Below are 18,937 nucleotides of genomic sequence, written 5' to 3'. Positions count from 1 at the left end.
AATGTATATAAATATTTACTTCAGTTCAGTAATGATATAATATTTGGTGGTATAAGTTTCCCGCTCATTGTTTTCTACCAACTTACACTAATAACAAGTATTGTGACTATTTCTGAACGTTCATTTCATTTATGTTTTTTAGGATTCTTAAGGCTGTTTGAGAATCTTATCGGAAGGATTGCTATGGGATATGTTAAACTATTTTGCGATCATTTCGTAAAAAGTTGTATAAGGGGAGGAGAGCAACTTTTTAAAAAAATTCAATTTATATTCCGAATATTTCACGATTGTGTTATCTATAATTTCGAGATCATTTCGGGACTTTTTCAAGATTATTTTCTGGACTTATATATACAAATCACTTAACAAAAGATATTTGTGTATTAAAATAAAAGTTTCTAGGCAAGAAGAAAAAATCGAAACAAAATTTTCGAAAAAAAAATGTTATTCAAAGATAAATTTTTCTAAAATTTTTTTTATTGAACGGAAACTTATAACCTTTAAGTATATGGCTTTTAAGTTATCATTCTAAGAGAAAATTGCTTAAGTTAAAACTTAAATATATCGGCTTGAGGCTTGCAAAGTCTGAATGGGCTTCCTATTGTAACGTTATATGGTCTCACAATTAAAAATTTAATACATTATAATTGGTTTATTTTACAATAGCAGTGAAATTTTTTCCTTAAGTGTATTTTACCTTAGTTAAATTTTAGTGAGGTAAGATCAAAAACGTTATAATGCGTTGACTTAGGGACGCCTATATAACCTGTTTTTTGATATATTTACCTCACTTGTTTGCTTGAACGGGTATCTGTTCTCCAATACTTCTCTGATACATCAGCACCTGTTCTATGGTTTTTACTATAACCAGAGCTGCGAACTATATGCATGTGTGTGTGTATGGTATAGTATATGTTTGTAAACTGGTGGTGAATAAAATACTGTGTAGTTATCAACGTATCTTGATAACATTTACCATAAAATATGTATAGACTTCCCCTGAGAACCATAAAAAGTTAAAATTATAGGTTCGTTTATTTCAACATTACTCTCAAATCGATCTCTCCCTAATCAACTTGATTGCTAAGATATCGAGCCCTTACCACCAAACTGATTTAATCGACAAAACTTTCACATCGGTAAACGCTCGCAAAGGTATTTTTAATGTAATGATGATTTAAGTGACAATTTTAATAAATTTTAAAGCTTATCTTTATAAAAAAAACTTGTCTACAGTAAAATCGTTATTTACATCTCTTACTTCGAATTGACTGATTTGGCTTGAGATGCATCTGTGTGTGAGCGCATACAAAAAATTCTTTGGTTATAAGTAAAAAAAGAAAACGAAAGTTAAATCTACTAGCTCAAAATTCAGAAAAATGTGCAGTCTTCTCCGCAAAAACCATATGGGGAATTAAGTTTTCTTTGTTCGATAAAAAATACTTAGAAAATATGTAGTAAGTATGAAAATTTTTGTCTTTGCCAAATTTCCGGACAACTCTTACTTTTTTCAATATAAACTCAACATTGAATGTATTTCCTAAAATTAAAATTTACTTACACAAACGAAGATAAATATGTACCATCCAGTCAGTTAAACAAGTTGCAAAGTACTTCCAAACTAGTGTTGATGTGATTTGCTAGTCGATAAAATTAGTTTTTTCCATACAATGGATGTCTTAAACGGAAGTCGTCAAATTATAATAAAAACTGTGCCAGTTCAAAATGGACAAAAAGTAATTTTTTCAATAAATAGAAGAGAAAAAGTTTGAATGTCGCTATGGCATAATGGTTAAGAACTTCGTTTACGTTGAAGAGGTTTACAAAATGAGCGCTGACAAATGACACAAAATTTTAAAATCAAGTGTCTACACTTTTGACTTAGAGTACATACAATAGCGTAGAATGCAGATATTTTCAAATTAAACCAATCTTTTTATTTTTTCTTTACAGCACAGAAAGAAGATTTTCAATGCCCATCACAAATTGCGAACGGCAACTATGCGGATCCCGTCACTTGCAGGCGTTTCTATCAGGTAAGAAAATAATTCAAGGCCTACCTTAGTAAACTTAATAAAGTAAAAACGAAATATGAAGGCAGTAGCCACAATATAGTTTCGACATCTATGCTGCAGAACTATTGAGATCTTAGTGAACCGTGACCGAAATATTTTCCCCTAACAAGAGCTGGATAGTCAAGCACGAGCTAGCCTGAAGATTTCTCCACGATAGATCCCGTCAGAACATCAAACAATATTTATTAATTATTGAATAAATTTTGTTGAACACAATAATTTGGCGGACTGTGTCCTACCACTCCCAACAGAAAGATATGGCTAACCTACAAGATTAATGTCTTGCCAACTTTTGCTCAGCCCGCTTAACGATCATCTCTGTATAAGAGTAGCCAGCGGATTTTTTTTATTCTCTGCAGCTTTCTACGTCTATTAACATACGTATTTCATAGTATTTAATAAATTAATGCTTGGCACGTAATTCAGTGCCAGGGTATGTATTTAGTTAGAGAGCCACTGATACCAATAAGCGCTTTCTTCTCAATTGTGGCCTTTACCGACCTCTCTTCGTAAATTCGCTTGCACGAAAATATTTAAAGGAACCAAGCGAGAGCCTTGCGACTCAACGCTCAAAGGCAGGCGATGTCTAGAAATGCACCTCAGGCAAGTTCAATATTCTTTAGGTACTCATCTATATCTTCTATAATCGAAATTTTTAAGCATGCGGTCCATCGTTTCTTAAAGAAACGATGAGACACTCACTGAGCTGAAGTCCTTAGGTGAGACATGAGAGCTCTAACTGGCTTTTGGAATGAAGATTACTTTGACCGAGTTTCAAGTCTTTCGGAATGATGTTGAAATAATCTCAGGATGATTCTGAAGACAGCTTCGCGGTCCGTATAAAACATGTTCTGAGATGATGCCGAGAGTAATGCTCAAATGATTCGAAGTTAGTCACGAAGCTCATACATGATTTAGAACTTATCACGAAACGAGTCCCAAAATACAGCCGGCATTATATGTGAATTCATATGAGAATCATACGGAAATAGTTCCAAAATTAACAATGTAGAAAAGGTCCAGATAGTAATTTTTCCAACATAGTCCCGACCTGATCATAAAAAGAATCCCGAGATTGCTGCGGGTAAAATAATCCCTATAAAATCCGAAATCATAAAGAAACGGCTAAGAAATATTTCGAAAATCATCTTGAAAATAATCTCGAAGTTATACTGGAAGACTCTCGAAAACTTCCAAAAACAACCCCTAATCAGAACCGAAACAACCCAGAAAAAAATCACACAGATATCTCAAATTAACCTGAAAAGTTTCGTTGATGGTTCAGATACCATTTCGTAAACACTCCAAAGCTATATCCATACGGTCACAAAACGATCACGAAAACAATATCAAACTCTGGCCTTTTCAAAATTGTTTGTACCTCAATCTACGGCAGTAAATGGAAAAATAATACTGCCAATTTTTAACAAATTTCGTCTTACTTTCCATATTTAAGAAAAACTTTAATAAATTTTGTAACTAAATCTGTGAAAACCGATGTAAAAAAGGTTTTAGAAAAAATTTTAAAATGTTTCAAAGGTTACGAAAATTTCGAACTGTTTATTTATAATTTTCTGAATTTTTTGAGTATGCTGTTTTAAGCCCAATTAATTTTAGTCCAACAAAGTACAAGTTGTAGGCCTCTCAAAATTTGCGTTCCTTTTAGATAAATTTTTTTCAAAGGGTGTTTTAGATTTCGCTCCGTACAAAGTAGAAACTTCCTTTTTTTTTTTATAAAAAAGTCTAAGACATCCTTCGGAAAAATATTTATCTAAAGCCAATGCGAATTTTGAAAGACCTTAGAACTGATTGACTTACTAGCGCACTAAAAAAAATAGCATACTCAAAAAATTCAGAGAACTCTTTAAAAAAAGTTCGAAACTTGTCAAAAATCGAACTAAATTTAATTACTAATTATATTTGGATTAAATAAGTGGATACGACATACTCATGCAATTAAATTTAATTCGAACTCTATTTTAATTTAAGTGCGTGGATGGCTTTCCTTATCTGAATCGTTGTCCATCCGGACTCTACTTTGACGATCTTCAAAAGTTTTGCACATTCAAAGATGAAGCAAAATGTGGGCCACTTCCGACAAGTAAGTACCGAATTCTTAAAAGTAGTGTGGAAATGTGCTAACATCATGTATGTTTGTATATGCAATGCAAAATTCTGCAAAAAATATATTTAAATATATTACAATAACTGCATTGTATGCTCACAAAAACGCTCATAAATAATAAATTTACATAAATATATGAAAATAAAAACTAAGTTAATCTAATCAATCTAGTTTATGCACATATGCATTCAACTGACCTTAATCTTAATAGTTGCATATAAAAACATTTATGTACATACATATATATGTATTAAATATCAAATCCAAAAATGTACCTAATAATTGTGAGAAGACATGATAGCAGCAGAGCAAAATAAACTTGCTACAATAAATCATAATTGATATGGCTAAGGTATGAAACATATATGCGTCTGTGTGTATCTACAAGAAAATGACAAAAGAGTCATCATATCTGCATGCTTACACACATACACATACAATGCACGTCTAGGTGTATTCATATATCTGCGTCTTAGTAATATGTAACATCTGTTATTTTAATATGCTTACACGGATACACACAAAGAAGCATATCAGCAAACAGCTCTTTGGCACCTTCCTTTACATCAGCAAGAACGACAAACTGCAGCAGCAACATCTTACAAGTCGAAATATAATTTATTATGCATTTAATATGAAATTGGAAATTTGCCTCAGAGCAAATAGAAATTCGATTAGAAGTGCAGTAGAGCTAGAACAAACATTCAAGGAAAACACTAACAAAAGCTCACAAGTGGGCATATAAATATACATATATGATGAATTTCTGATGTATGAATGTGTTAGAAAGACAAATTAGCTGCTGAACAAGAAGTAGATGAGACAAACAAAAACAAGTAAGGACGGGGCTGTCTTCGGCTGTGCCAAAGACTCATACCTTTCAGTAATTGGGCTAAACAATAATCTTATCCTATTCGTAATCTCCAAATAATGTGCTGTATAAGATAAGAAATATATGGTGAACAGATGTACATACCTAAACGATTTTAAGATAAATATAAAAAAATGGCCAAAAAGCCCTTTTCTGAACGATCGGTTGTATGGGATATGTATTATATATATCTCCGATCGAAATGATTTTTACAGGAAATCTTCTATGATATATTAGAATAAATATCACCAAGGTTAACGTTTTATATTGGAAATTAAGGGAGAAATTACCAAAAATATTTCTATCTGAACTATCGGTTGTATGGGATATATGCTATATATACCTCCGCTCAAAGTGATTTTTTCAGAAAATCTTCTATGATATATTAGAGTTTCACGTTTATACTTTCTAAATTGCGGCAGGAATGACCAAAATCGTCGTATCTGAACGATCGGTTGTATGGGAGATATATGTTAGAGTGGTCCGATCCTACCGGATCCGTCAAATGTCTAATATAATACAAAAATACATCCTTGAGCGAAATTGCATTGAGATATCTCAAAATTCGAGGGACTAGTTTGCGTTCAAACAGGCAGACGGACGGACATCAACTCAGTTAGTCGCCCCGATGAATTCGGTATACTTAATGGTGAGTCTATCTTCTATATTTCTCCCCGTTACAAACATCTGACCAAAGTTAATATACCATTTCATGTTCATGAAAAGTATAAAAAAAACCGATTTACTTACCTGATGTCTTCTCAGTGAGATGGTTAAGTTCGGTACATCAGGGCGTATACGTAACTATTATTGAACTGGCAAGCCTTCGAAATATAAACTGGTGTGCAAAATAATGGAACCACAAAGTGATTTTAAGTAAAATCCAATCATATTAATGTGTATATTTATTTAAATTTCTTGCCATATTAGGCTACAGTCAAGGTATAGAGGTAGCGCGCTGATCTATCATATTGAAGCTCTTAGATACAAGTTGCGCGTCAAATAACATTTCCAATATTTTGGAAAATTTATTTAGACAAGGATTGATTTCCATTGCTCGAAATATTTGCATTCCGTGTGCCAAGTGCCCGTGAAGTTTGGTGTGTAAAGATTGTACATATGACTGAAATGGATTGTTATTAAATAATAAAAGTCAGGATACAAATCGAATTCGCCATTGAAATTTCTCTGTAATTCGCCAACGAAGACTTGGTTGAATGTGATTTTAACTATTCACCGCTATTTTGTTCACTCAAAAACGTGTATGCCAGCTGTTTCAATTTCTTCCGTCAATTTAAAAAAAAAGTCCGAAGCGAATTTGGCTCAACGATTGTTTTTCTTCGCAGCGAAGTTTTGTTCATTCCAAAAATACGCCTTAAAATTTGCCAGCCAATGATGACGGTGCAATTGTCAAAAGTGGAAAGCGCCTTCCAACGATTAGCTCTTTGATGGATCGGGCGCTTCGGGATATTCATACCTGGGCATCTAATGTCGGGTTGAAATCCAACGTGGAGAAGACTGATACGTTCTTGTTTACAAAGAGGTACAAGGTCCCAAATTGGGCCAGGCCTAAGTTAGGAGGGGTGACCCTTGCACAAAATATCTAGGAATCATCCTAGACAGGAAGTTGTCATGGAAGCTCAACGTGGAGGAGAGGGCGAAAAAGGCCTCAACGGCACTTTATGCATGTAAAAGAATGCTGGGGTGTACGTGGGGCTTATCTCCCTCTGTTTCTCATTGGGTTTTTACAGCGATTGTAAGCCCTATCCTATGCTATGGAGTTCTTGTTTGGTGGAAAGCCACACAAAAATCAACATACCTTCAAAAAGTTAGAGGAGGTATGCAGACTATTAATGCTTAGCATTATGGGAGCCTTGAAAACAACCCCGACTGCTGCACTGTATGCCATTTTGCACATTTCACCTATAGACCTGGTAGCAAAGAACATAGCGTTGACAACTGCAACCAGGCTTGGTGCCTCGGGTAGCTTTAACGCCGACAATACGGCCACAGTAGTATAGCGTCATCAATCATAAGACGAACAGATTACCTGATTCTCTATCTGTGCTTAGAGGGAGATCTTAAGGTCACAATAAAGGTGGATGGTTGGCGCAAGGGAGCTCAAATGGCGGACGAGGCGATAACTGTGTTCAGAGACGGTTCCGAAGTCAGATTACTGTAGCGTCTTCCAAGCGAAAATATTTGCAGTAACCAAAGCAGTAGAAATACTGAAAGATAGTAGCTTAATCTGCAACCTTGTTAACTTTTATATTAACAGTCAAGCAGCAGTTAAGGCAATAATCTCGCATAGCACAGCATCTAAATTCATGATAGAGAGTAAGCAGTCTCTGGAGATAATCGGGACAGGGAGAACCATACATCTATATTGGGTCCCACGGCATGTGAGAATAGATGGGAATGAAAAAGCAGATGAACTAACTAAAAAGGGCGCATCCCTTGAAGCTTTCTCCGTAGAGGTCCCAATTAGACTGAGCGAGATTAAGCGACGGCGAGAGGTGCACATGATCGACCAAGCGGGAAAGGCGTGGGTTCAAGCGAGGGGCTGTAAATTGTCGAAGTATATGTGTAGGTCTTACAACCTTAGATTAACAAAGTTGCTTCTATCTTTAAAAATAGAGGACTGTAGACTCATGACGGGTATTCTTACTGGACACTGCCTTCTGGCGTGACATGCCTTTAAATTAGGCTTGGTCAGTGATAGCAGATGTATGAAGTGCGGGTTGGAGGAGGAAACGATTGAGCACGTTCTGTGCTCATGCCCTGCGCTTGCCAGTCTAAAACTCCAGCTATTGGGAGTGATACAGCTGTTAAATCTAGAAGCAGGAAGTGGCTTAAGTCATAGGAATCTTCTAGTATTTGCCAAGAGGACGGAGTTATTTTATAACATAGGTCCTGGTTTCTGATAGGGTCTTTCAGGTTAGTCGTCAAAACAATCTTCTGGTAACACTACGGACACATTCAGTCTATGTGAGGTCCTCATTGACCGGCCAGTTCGACCTAACCTAACCTTGCCAGCCAATTAAAATTTACCCATTGGATTGAATAGAATTCCCAAAATAGAATCTTCAGTGAATTTTCACTCACCTGAAAATACGTCATAAATTTCTCTAGTAAAATTTCGTTCAACGAAAACCTTCTGAGTGCGTTTTCACATGCTAAAAAGGTGCCTTGAAAATTTTCGTTGACTGTGAGTTCGCAATTATTACGAAATTGTTTGATAAACTGTGAAACATGCTGAGTTAGAGCGATACATTCTCTCGAAAGTTTCAGAATCTTTAGGCTTCCAAGCCTTGTAACAAAATTCGTCCATACAAAGCGATATATTTTTAAAGAATTGTGTAATAAAATTGCTGCAATTCTGTTATCCAATTAAAAAGACGTTTTAAAAAAAACTGTGTCTACTATTTCATCCAGCAGTATAAGTAATCAAGCACGTGTGTGTGCGTGTGGCTTTAAGAAACATGTACGTAGTTATACTTTACGTCACCCAAGGAAGAAATTCGTTGCATGGTTTAAATACTAAAATCTCAATACTAGCCTAGTGATACACATATAAGCGTTTCTTTGTACGTCTAATAGTTGAACGCTTAGGTCATAGGAACAGCTCGAAGAGTTGACGTAGGCAACATACTTTATAGTAACAGTCGCATAATTCATTTAAAGCCAAAACCACACTAATGCACACACAGCTGAGATGATTTTATTATAACTGAGGCACACACTCACAAACACATGCACATGTAGAGAATCACAATGCACTTTAGTTAAATATAGAGAATTTGATGCTTAGTAGAAACATCAACTGAAATTGCTATTCTGGATTTCATACAAATCTTTTATATCTCAGCAAAGTCTAAAGGAAAATCTTTATCTCTCACAGCGCAGTGCAATTGAGTCATAGCAAATGGAAAATGGCATAAAAGAGAAACTATATATATGCATACACTGACATATATATGTGCATGTATATTTTATAGTGTCACGAAAATTTTGCAGCAGCAAAGCATTCATTGCTAGTGGCACGTTTAAAGGCGTAGCCATTGAAGTGAAGGTGTGCGCACAAATACACACTAACACAACTGAATATGACTGACTCAAACGCCAACTAAATGAGATGTTCAAATATAAAAGCGTGGTTAAGGAAATGCTTAAACTACAGCACATGTACATCCCAGAACAATAACAATTTTGAGGAAAAAAACAACCAGATTTATATCTTAGAAAAACTTTTTATTTTATTGCTTTAAGCACAAAAGTCACCAAAAGAAGTTAGCGTTATGGAGCAGATTTTACGTCAACTGCCGTTTGACAATTTACACGTTCACTTTATTATGATTATTGCGCTTACTGCCATAACATTTTCTTTTGCTATGTCAGGCGATTTTTCTTAGCAGTTGTCAGTTTGCAGAAAAGCGAAAACTATTTGCTGGCATATGCAAAAATCAGAATTAGAATTTAAAGAAAACGTGGACAATTGATTGAGAAATAAAATGGTGAAAAAAAAACTGATTGTGAAGCTTGATTATAAAAGAGCAATAGAAAAGATTTAACTGCTAACGTCAAAGCTAGCAATGTCTGTTCTACAGCAGGTGCGGGGAGTTGTCTGTCTTGCATGACCCGGCTCGATATACGTGTTCTGGGCTTTGGACCTGCCCACAAAAGCTGACATAACCGCCATACAGAAGTACGCCACAATAGAGAGGAGTACTATCTCCTCTATGACATCAACATCATGGATGGAAGCAAGAAAGATGTTTGTGGTTTTACAAAGGAAAATTTCAGCGTCCACAACTAAACATCTCTCAATGTTTTGAGTCTGATCGAATTCAACGTAAATCGATAAAAAATCGCAAATGATCGGCGGAAGGCATGCACCAGTTTTCTTGTTGAGCGCACGAGCTCCGAACATAGACCCCGAATAATATTTCTTGGCATACAAAATACGCATATATCTGTGAGTAGCGTTGAATTTTTTTAACTGAGTGTAGATCAGACCTTCGGATATTTGCTGATAGCAGTCGTGATGAGCGTTGCAGTCACAGCTGATCTGCACTTAACTCAAAACTAATAATTGGTATATTTTACTGAAGCGAAGGTCTTTGTTTTATACAAATTGAACAGGTGTATTCTAGTCTAAGTTTCTTACTATTAGATTGATGACAACTTGGGCAGGGTTTTCTCCGTATAGAAAGCAGAATCAAGCTACAGGTGAGCTGTGGATGTCAATCCATCAGTCTTAGAAGGTACAACCAAGTAGCCGAACTCAGAGAAAAGAATATATTGCATGAAGCTCTTGGGATTTTTAACAGAATAGTGGAAATAAAAGCATCTAGCTCAGTTCTGAGCGAACACACAGCACATACATATAACCAAATATATACAAGCATCAATTCTGACAATACCTGCTCATGTACCTACGAACTATAAATACAGGACAAATGACAACAACAGATCAGAACGAAAATCGACACTGATGATGGCACAACGCCGAAACCGGTTTGTCTCAAAACCTAATTTGACAAGGGATGACGGAAAATCGTTCCAATATACATCATCCGGCTGTCATATATCTGAAAAAAAATTGTGCTTTTCTATGTCCTAAAAAGACCATGTCAGACTTTTTATCATATGTACATCTATACACTGAGAGGAGATTACGCGGCAATACAAATTAGTACTGAGGGCGGTAGACTTGGAACGCCCAATGAATATGTTATTAGGAAAATATCTTTTAATTGTGATTTTATTGAATGCAATCTCGAGCCCAAGTAAAGAGGGAAGATGCTTTTTCTGAGAAATTTACTACCAATAACATAGGTGGTATCTGGGACAATAGCATTTTGGATACACACCATAGCGTGAAAATAATTTCTGACCAAGGGATAGTAAATCATATAGGCGGAGCCATCCAAAGAAAGAGCACTACTCTGACAATGTCTCCATAGTCTGGTTTCTTGCATCTATTTCTGTTATAACTACGAACTGCTCATCTGACTCATCTGATTTCTCAACTATTGGCGGTGTTGTTTCTTCGTTGTAGTAGTAATAAAAGCAGGCACTAGGAAGCTTCTTTATCGATAAAACCACTCTAACTGCCGTCGGTTGCTCAACAACTGGGTTCCAAAATGATAGTTCTTGTCCAATCTTGTCATCAGATCCTAACTTTATATTTACAATATTTATGTATCTTATGCACGGTGATCCTCGTGGTGTGATGAAAGCGTGGTCGGCCTACTAAACCGAACACCCGCGGTTCACGCGCCAGACAAAGTAACATGAAAATTTGAGAAACAATTTTTTTAAATTAGAAGAAATCTTTCCTAAGGGGGTCGCCCCTTGGCAGTGTTTGACAACCACTCCGAATGTATTTCTGCCACGAAAAGCTTCTCAGTGAAAACTCCTTGCAGATGCCGTTCGGAGTTGGCATAAAACGAGTAGGTCCCGTCGCGCCAATTCGAAGGAAAACTTAAAAGGAGCACGACGAAAATTTGAATAGAAACATGGCATAAAATCTCTTTGGAAGGTATCGCGCCTTACATTTGTTTTGTACTGATTTACTAGCCTTTACCCTCTGCCTCGTCCGCAAGGAGAAAATAAAATATATGGGCTATTCACGTTAACCTGCTTATCAAGTTAATATATTTTATTTTTGTAATAGAGTAAAAAAATACCTAAATGAGCTGATAACCTGATAAGATCCCCGAATGATCGAAATTATACAGAAAAGGCCACGAAATAACCCCGACGATGGACGGATCCCGAAAACCATCCAGAAATGCTCCCGGAAGTTTCTCCAAATGATCCCGAACTAGTCCCGAAATTACCCTAACGGGATCCCGAAAACCATCCAGAAATAATCCCGGAAGTATCCCCAAATCATCCCAGAACACTCCCGACAAGTTCTCGAAATAATCCTCACATGATCCCGGACAGATCCCGAAATAGTCTCGAAATGACCCTGACGGGATCCAGAAATGATCCCGGAAGGATACCGAGAATGTCCCGAAATAACCACGACGGGATCCCGGACGGCTTTCGAAAACCATCCAAATGGGATAAAAAGTATCCTGTGTCCGTCTCCTAGTTCTAAGCTACCTCTCCACCAATTTTCAGCCGAATCAGTTCATCCGTTGAGTTATAAATAGCGCAACTAACACCACTCTCTTTTATATACATATTTTAGATTTAGATTTAGATTAGATTTGTTCATTTTCTTTCAATAAGTTTTTTACATATATGTATACAATAGGAACTTCGCACAAACCCACACAACTTTAGATGTAAGGATAACAACAGCTTTCCAAAGCAATAGAGAGCAGAATGAAATGCATCAGGGTGACAGGTGTACAGCGGACGAATTAGTTGAGAGCGTGAGTGTTTTGTGTATAATTACGTCAAAGTGATTCTTACTCTGTTTTGAAAATAAAGTCCTCTCGCGACACACACAATCACACACTACAAGTCGCTAATCATACATGTCCTATATAGGGCTCGGTATCATGAACGGTGTTAAGCGCAGATCAGATGACTCTTGCAGTGTTAAAGGTAAAAGTTCTTCGGAAGATATGTAATGCTGTCCACGATGCCGGCAGCAAGTACCAAAGAAGATACATGTAATGATGATCTGTATGAGCCTTATAAAGAATTGAAGATTAAACAGGAAATATAAGTACAAAGACTTCGCTTGCTAGATCATGTTATGCAGATATGCTCCATCCAAAAAGTATTTCAGTCGAAACCGCAGTTTGGAAGTTGTGGAAGGGTGGACGTCCACTGAGTTGTGAGAGGTGTTGGATGAAAACTTGATCTCCATTGATTCTATCAATTGGCGAAACAGGGATAGCTCGCGTAGCTTGTTACGAAATGGTCCAATCGTTAATGATGATGATGTCTTTTACTTAAAAAATGCGTAACTCGCTGCCGAAACACTTGAGACAAATTATTTGAATATTTGCAAATCTGTCTAGTTAAATAAAAAAGCTCACAAAGTAGTATAGAAGCACATATTTTATTTGACTTCGGTGAAGTGCTGACGGTAACCATTGGTCGGCTAGGATTTATTCGCTGAGATGTTGTACTATAGTATAGTTTTAGGCGCCAGTGAAATTTTGCTAAGCATCGTAATCGCAAAGTTTTTAAACGAAGTTTTTAAGCCTTTCTAAATTAGTTTTTTTTTTGTAGCACGAATATTACCTGAAATATTCTCAAGCTTTAAAGCTGAAATTTCAACACGTTTCAAACTCTTTTTCGATTTGTGCATATCATTTTTATTTCCAAAAATTTTGGTTAAAATCCTATGCGGTGATTTGTGAAATGTAGTTAATTTTCCTATTTTGACGAAAACAATTTCGCTCTTTGCTAATCCACTCGCTTAGTAAACTCAAAAAATTTGCAATATTATGCACAATGCATTGAAGAGATGGGGCAACGACACAAAAGTTTTTCGAGAAAGTTTACAAACTGTTTTCAATTTCACGATTCGATGATCACGCCACTTGGCAACAAAATACGTATTGAAGGAACTTAGACTTAAATACTAACTACTTAGATTACGTGCACATTAGACTGAGGCATCCATGTGAAATAACAAAATCCAAAAAAAAAACACTTCTAAGGTCCTGGATCCAAGTCCTAGAAAGGAACATCAGAAAAGTTTTTCTAGGCGTGATGAGCTTTAGGCGGAGTTTTCCCATCTCCAAAGTGTAAGCAATAATTCTGATAAAGTTTTATTGCAATCCGGGCTTACAAAGGACCCTCTGATGCGTCAAAGCAAAGAAAGCAGCAAGGCATTCCGTTGTTATCTTATGGCGCTGTTAAGTATTAAAGCTATATATCTCGCCATTCGGTAAAAGAGAAACTTGTTGCCTGCGATTTGTATATGGCTGTGAACATGGGCATAAAAAAGAGAAGGTGCGGGAGCGATATGTCGTTTGTTTGGGAATGATCAAAAATTCAACAATTTAGTTAAAATGTGTTTTCACTATATTAGCAATTTCTATAAAATCGCTATGTTGATTTGGGGCAAATATTTAACATTTTACAACTTTAATTAAGAAAATCGGCCCTGTGGATCGGCTGTTTAGCCCCAAGCAAATAATGATCTTTAGTTTTCATTTATCGGCCTTTGAGGTTCGATTCGAGCCCAAGGCCAGAGCAATAGTGTTTGTGACAATTATTGTTTTTTGTTTTTAACAAAACCTTGGGGTCTTTAATTTTGTATACAGTAAAGCTCAGTAGCTCTATAAACGTTATTTTTCATTTCACTCTCAAAAACTTTCTTCTCTCTTACGGCATTGCATGATCTTAAGGCCACAAAGAGGTGGATGCTTTGCGCAAAGCTGCTCAAATGGCGGACGAGGCAATACATGTGTACACAGATGGTTCCAAAGTAGTGGAAGGAATAGGGTCTACTATATACTGTGCTGATTCCGAAATAAACAGATCCTACAAGCTGCCAGATTACTGTAGCGTTTTCCAAGCGGAAATATTAGCCGTAACCAAAGCGGTATAAACACTGGCAGAGAATAGCTTAAACTGCAGAAGTTTTAACTTTTATATTGACAGCCAAGCAGCAATTAAGGCAATAATCTCGCATAGCATAGCATCTATAAGTGTGTTGGGGTATGAGCAATCTCTGTAAAGAATCGGAACAGTGAGAAGCATACATCTATATTGGGTCGCAGGGCAAACGAAAATAGATTGGAATGAAAAATCAGATGAACTAATTAGATTTGGCAAGATTCAGAGAAGGCGAGAGATGCACCAGATCGGCCAAGCGGGAAAGGCGTGGGTTTCAATGTTATAACATAAGTCCTGGTTTTTGATAGGCCTTTTCTGTTCGGTCGTTTAAACAAACTTCTGGTAACACTACGGACTCATTCAGTATATCTGAGGTCCTCATGGGCCGGCCAGCTGAACCTAACCTACGGCCTTGCACTAAAATGGCTTATTGCGCTCAGCTAAAAAGAAGAGCTGACCACACATGCGTCCTATAAGAATGCAATGAAATCAAGCGTCACAGGCCATTTAATTTTTTTTTTTTTAATAATATCCTACCACGGAAGGCTATTATAGAGTTAATTTCTTTCTATACCTATAATTACAATTTTTTTAATTATATAAATAGTAAATATCTTAATATATAAAAAACACGTGTCACACAATTGAGGCCAATGGACTCCTAAATTACTGAACCGATTTTGAATTTCTTTTGCACCTCGTGTGTAGTTTGATCTAACTTGAAATATAGGATAGGTGACTGGGTGACTAGGGTCTCGAGATATAGGCCAAAACGTGGACCCGGGTACCCCTAGAGTGTGCTTATAGAATATGGATATCAAACAAAAGCTGTTGATGAGTGCTTTAGTACAGAGTAATATATTATCCAGAGACGGACTGGGACTTGGAGTAGGACTAGGACTGGGACTGGGACTGGAATAAAATATATACCAGCTTCTGGGACAGGCAATAAGGGATGCAGAAGAATGAGAAGAAATTGAGAGAAAAGAAAAGAGAAAAGAGAGAAGGAGAAGGAGATTGAGAAAGAGATATAATGAGACGAAGATGGAGATAGATGAAGCGAAAAAGACGGAGGAAGGAGTGAGTAAAGGGATTAGGAAAAAGTGAAGGAGGGGAGGGCAGAGTCAGACGGAAAAGCTTATTAAAATGTATGCAGATTGGCCAAATTTAGGGCAGGACAACGTCTGCCGGGTCTTCTAGTAAAATATTTAATCTATATGCCAAAATACCTTAATTTTTGTATGACATTGTAAAAAAATTCATAACTCTTTCACTGCAGCCATTACTAAATTACAACAACAGTTCGTTTAGTGAAAAGTCTCGTTTGTTGAACTATGCATGAAAGTCAAGTGAAATTGCTTTCGGTGCACATCCAAATGTCCCGCTGCCAATGCGAAATCTTTACAATGAACAGTCGACTTAGTAACGACATTTGATTTTTATCTTTTTACGCACATGACCCAGCTAAAATACACAGTTGTCTAAGTTCATATAGTCATACACATATGTATATTTAGATATGTCTATGAACATGTTTTGGATGTTTGTACTTTATATCTATTTACTAGAAGACCCGGCAGATGTTGTCCTGCCCTAAATTTGGCCAATCTGCATACATTTTAATAAGCTTTTCCGTCTGACTCTGCTCTCCCCCTCTTCACTTTTTCCTAATCCTTTTATTCACTCCTTCCTACGTCTTTTTCGCTTCATCTATCTTCATTTTCGTCACCTTCTATCTCTTTCTCAATCTCATTCTCTCTTTTCTCTTCTCTCAATTTCTTCTTATTCTTCTGCACCCTTATTGCCTGTGCCAGAAGCTGGTATGCTAACTTATTCCAGTCTCAGTCCCAGTCCCACTCCGAGTCCCAGTCCCAGCCCTAGTCCTAGTCCCAGTCCCAGTCCGTCTCTGGATAATATATTACTCTGTACTAAAGCACTCATCAACAGCCTTCATTTGATATCCATATTGTATAAACACTGTCGAGGCATTCACTGGCTCACGTTTTGGCCTATATCTCGAGACCCTAGTCACCCAGGGGTATGAAAATTACCCTCTGCTAAATCACTCATCCACAGCTTTCATTTGATATCCATATTTTATAAATACATTCTAGGGGTACCCGGGTCCACGTTTTGGCCTATATGTCGAGACCCTAGTCACCTAGGGGTATGAAAATTACCCTCTACTAAAACACTCATCAGCAGTTTCATTTGATATCCATATTCTATAAACACACCCTAGGGGTAGCCGGGTCCACGTTTTGGCCTATATATCGAGACCCTAGTCACCCAGGGGTATGAAAATTACTCTCTGCTAAAGCACTCTTCAACAGCTTTCATATGATATCCATATTCTATAAACACACTCTAGGGGTACCCGGGTCCACATTTTGGCCTATATCTCGAGACCCTAGAGACCACCCTATATTTCAAGTTAGACCAAACTACATACGGGGTGCAAAACAAATTCAAAATCGGTTCAGTAGTTTAGGAGTCCATTGGCCTCAATTGTGTGACACGTGTTTTTTATATATTAAGATTGATTGTTATGTGTACGTAAAGCTCACTACAATAAAAATTTGTATAGCTTCACGTATTATAGTACTAAGTGTAGTTGATATGTTAACTGCACATTTGCATATGAATGTACATATTTAATGCTTTTAGACAAATTACCTTATCGCCGTTTGCATTTATAGGTCATTGCAATTGTCCTTTTAGCTAGAAACGTGGCTGATCCCATCTTTGACTTTGCTTTTGTATTTGGTTGACTTTGTTAATGCATTTTACATCTGAATTTATTGCTGCTTGGCTGTTAAGTAGATTACATTGAGATAAGAAAATAGAAAGTGATTGCATGATACAGTAGACAGGGGCTTGAAATATTGATATATTTGCAAAGTAAACCGATTATTTGAAGCACGTCAAGAAACATGAAAAAGATTACATCTTCAGTGCCACATATCGATAGTAGTACAAATATTCTTCTAGTTCGGAGGAAGCTAAGAAGTATTATCGTCCGTGTGCTATAGGCTTATTATTGCCGGTTCATTTGCTTTTTATTGGTTTCTTATCGACTTGTTGCCGAGAGGTTGCAGATGTGTCTTCGATTTTATATTGAACTTTTACAGGCATCTGTTTCGTAACAAATGGATTAATAATCATTAATAGATTAATATCACGGCGACAAAAATTGATAACACGACGACACCAAATTGGCTCTACTCCGATAAGAAATCGATGACGTTTCCATGACAAACTGATAACTTTATTCAACTTATCGATAACGTTTCGATAACAAAAAGAAACTTTTCCAAAGGTTTTTATTAACATACACATAACATATTGAGAATAGCTCGTAACAAATCGAAAAATTTTCGATAAAAAATCGAGAACTTTTTTGAGAAAATGTTAATAAAATTTCAATAACAAATCGATAACTTAAGATTCAATAACAAACCAATAACATGCCCATATCAAACTGTTAATACGCTATTAACAAATCGATAATTTTTCGATAACAAATCGAGAACTTTTTTGAGAAAATGTTAATAAAATTTCAATAACAAATCGACAACAAATCGATAACTAAAAATTCAATAAACATGCCCATATCAAACTGTTAATACGCTAGTAACAAATCGATAACTTTTCGATGGTAAACTCAGTGTTAATATCGAAATAAAATAGATAACTTGCCGATGAAATATCGGTAGCCAGAAATTAACATTTTTTATCGATCGTTCGGTTATTATGCTTCAATAACAAATCGACAACCCATCAATGACAAACACACCCACAATAAACTTTCTTTTCATTTACTTATCAATGCCAAATACCCCGCCTATTCTTATATACATTCTATATTGTCCCATACGGCATACCACTTCTAAACATTACGCTTACGCCTAAATGAAGCTCAGGTATTTTTGAATCAAACAGATTTGTACGATAAATGGAATTCAAAACACCGACTTAATGAGTCCTCTAAACAAATCACGTAATTTAAAATTCCAAAAACTATGCACTGTCAACAATGAATTCATTTCAAATCAAACCCTCTACGCGGTATCTTTAACTTTCAGTTCGTGATCGATTCAAAGTCATAAAACTGTTAGTTGAACCATGAATTAGACGAATCGAAATGCCTTGTAAAATTGTGATACAATGTGTGCTACATTCGAACTTGCTTACGCGCAAACATCTAAGCCCAGCTGCTAAAGCAAGACAACAATGTTGATAGTAAAGTATTTACGTATCGGCACACTTTTATATGTATTTGAAATTTAGTTGTATTGATATCGAAAACAAATGTCCTTGTATTGT

The 18,937-nt window shown here is 36.3% G+C and overlaps 1 protein-coding gene across 1 annotated transcript in view; it reads left to right on the top strand.

Moving 5' to 3' along the window:
* The window catches only part of Cda4 (chitin deacetylase Cda4), a 196,635-nt gene that overhangs the window by 55,404 nt on the left and 122,294 nt on the right, over positions 1-18,937 (top strand). The window contains exons 2-3 of the mRNA XM_067785879.1: positions 1,954-2,036; positions 4,065-4,176. Coding sequence (XP_067641980.1) covers positions 1,954-2,036; positions 4,065-4,176 — 195 coding nt within the window. The remainder of the gene's footprint in view (positions 1-1,953; positions 2,037-4,064; positions 4,177-18,937) is intronic.

This window comes from Eurosta solidaginis, chromosome 4 (assembly GCF_040869045.1).
Source record: "Eurosta solidaginis isolate ZX-2024a chromosome 4, ASM4086904v1, whole genome shotgun sequence".
Taxonomy (NCBI): domain Eukaryota; kingdom Metazoa; phylum Arthropoda; class Insecta; order Diptera; family Tephritidae; genus Eurosta; species Eurosta solidaginis.
The sequence above is the reverse complement of the archived record's forward strand: the minus strand, read 5'-3'. Positions and strand labels throughout refer to the sequence as shown.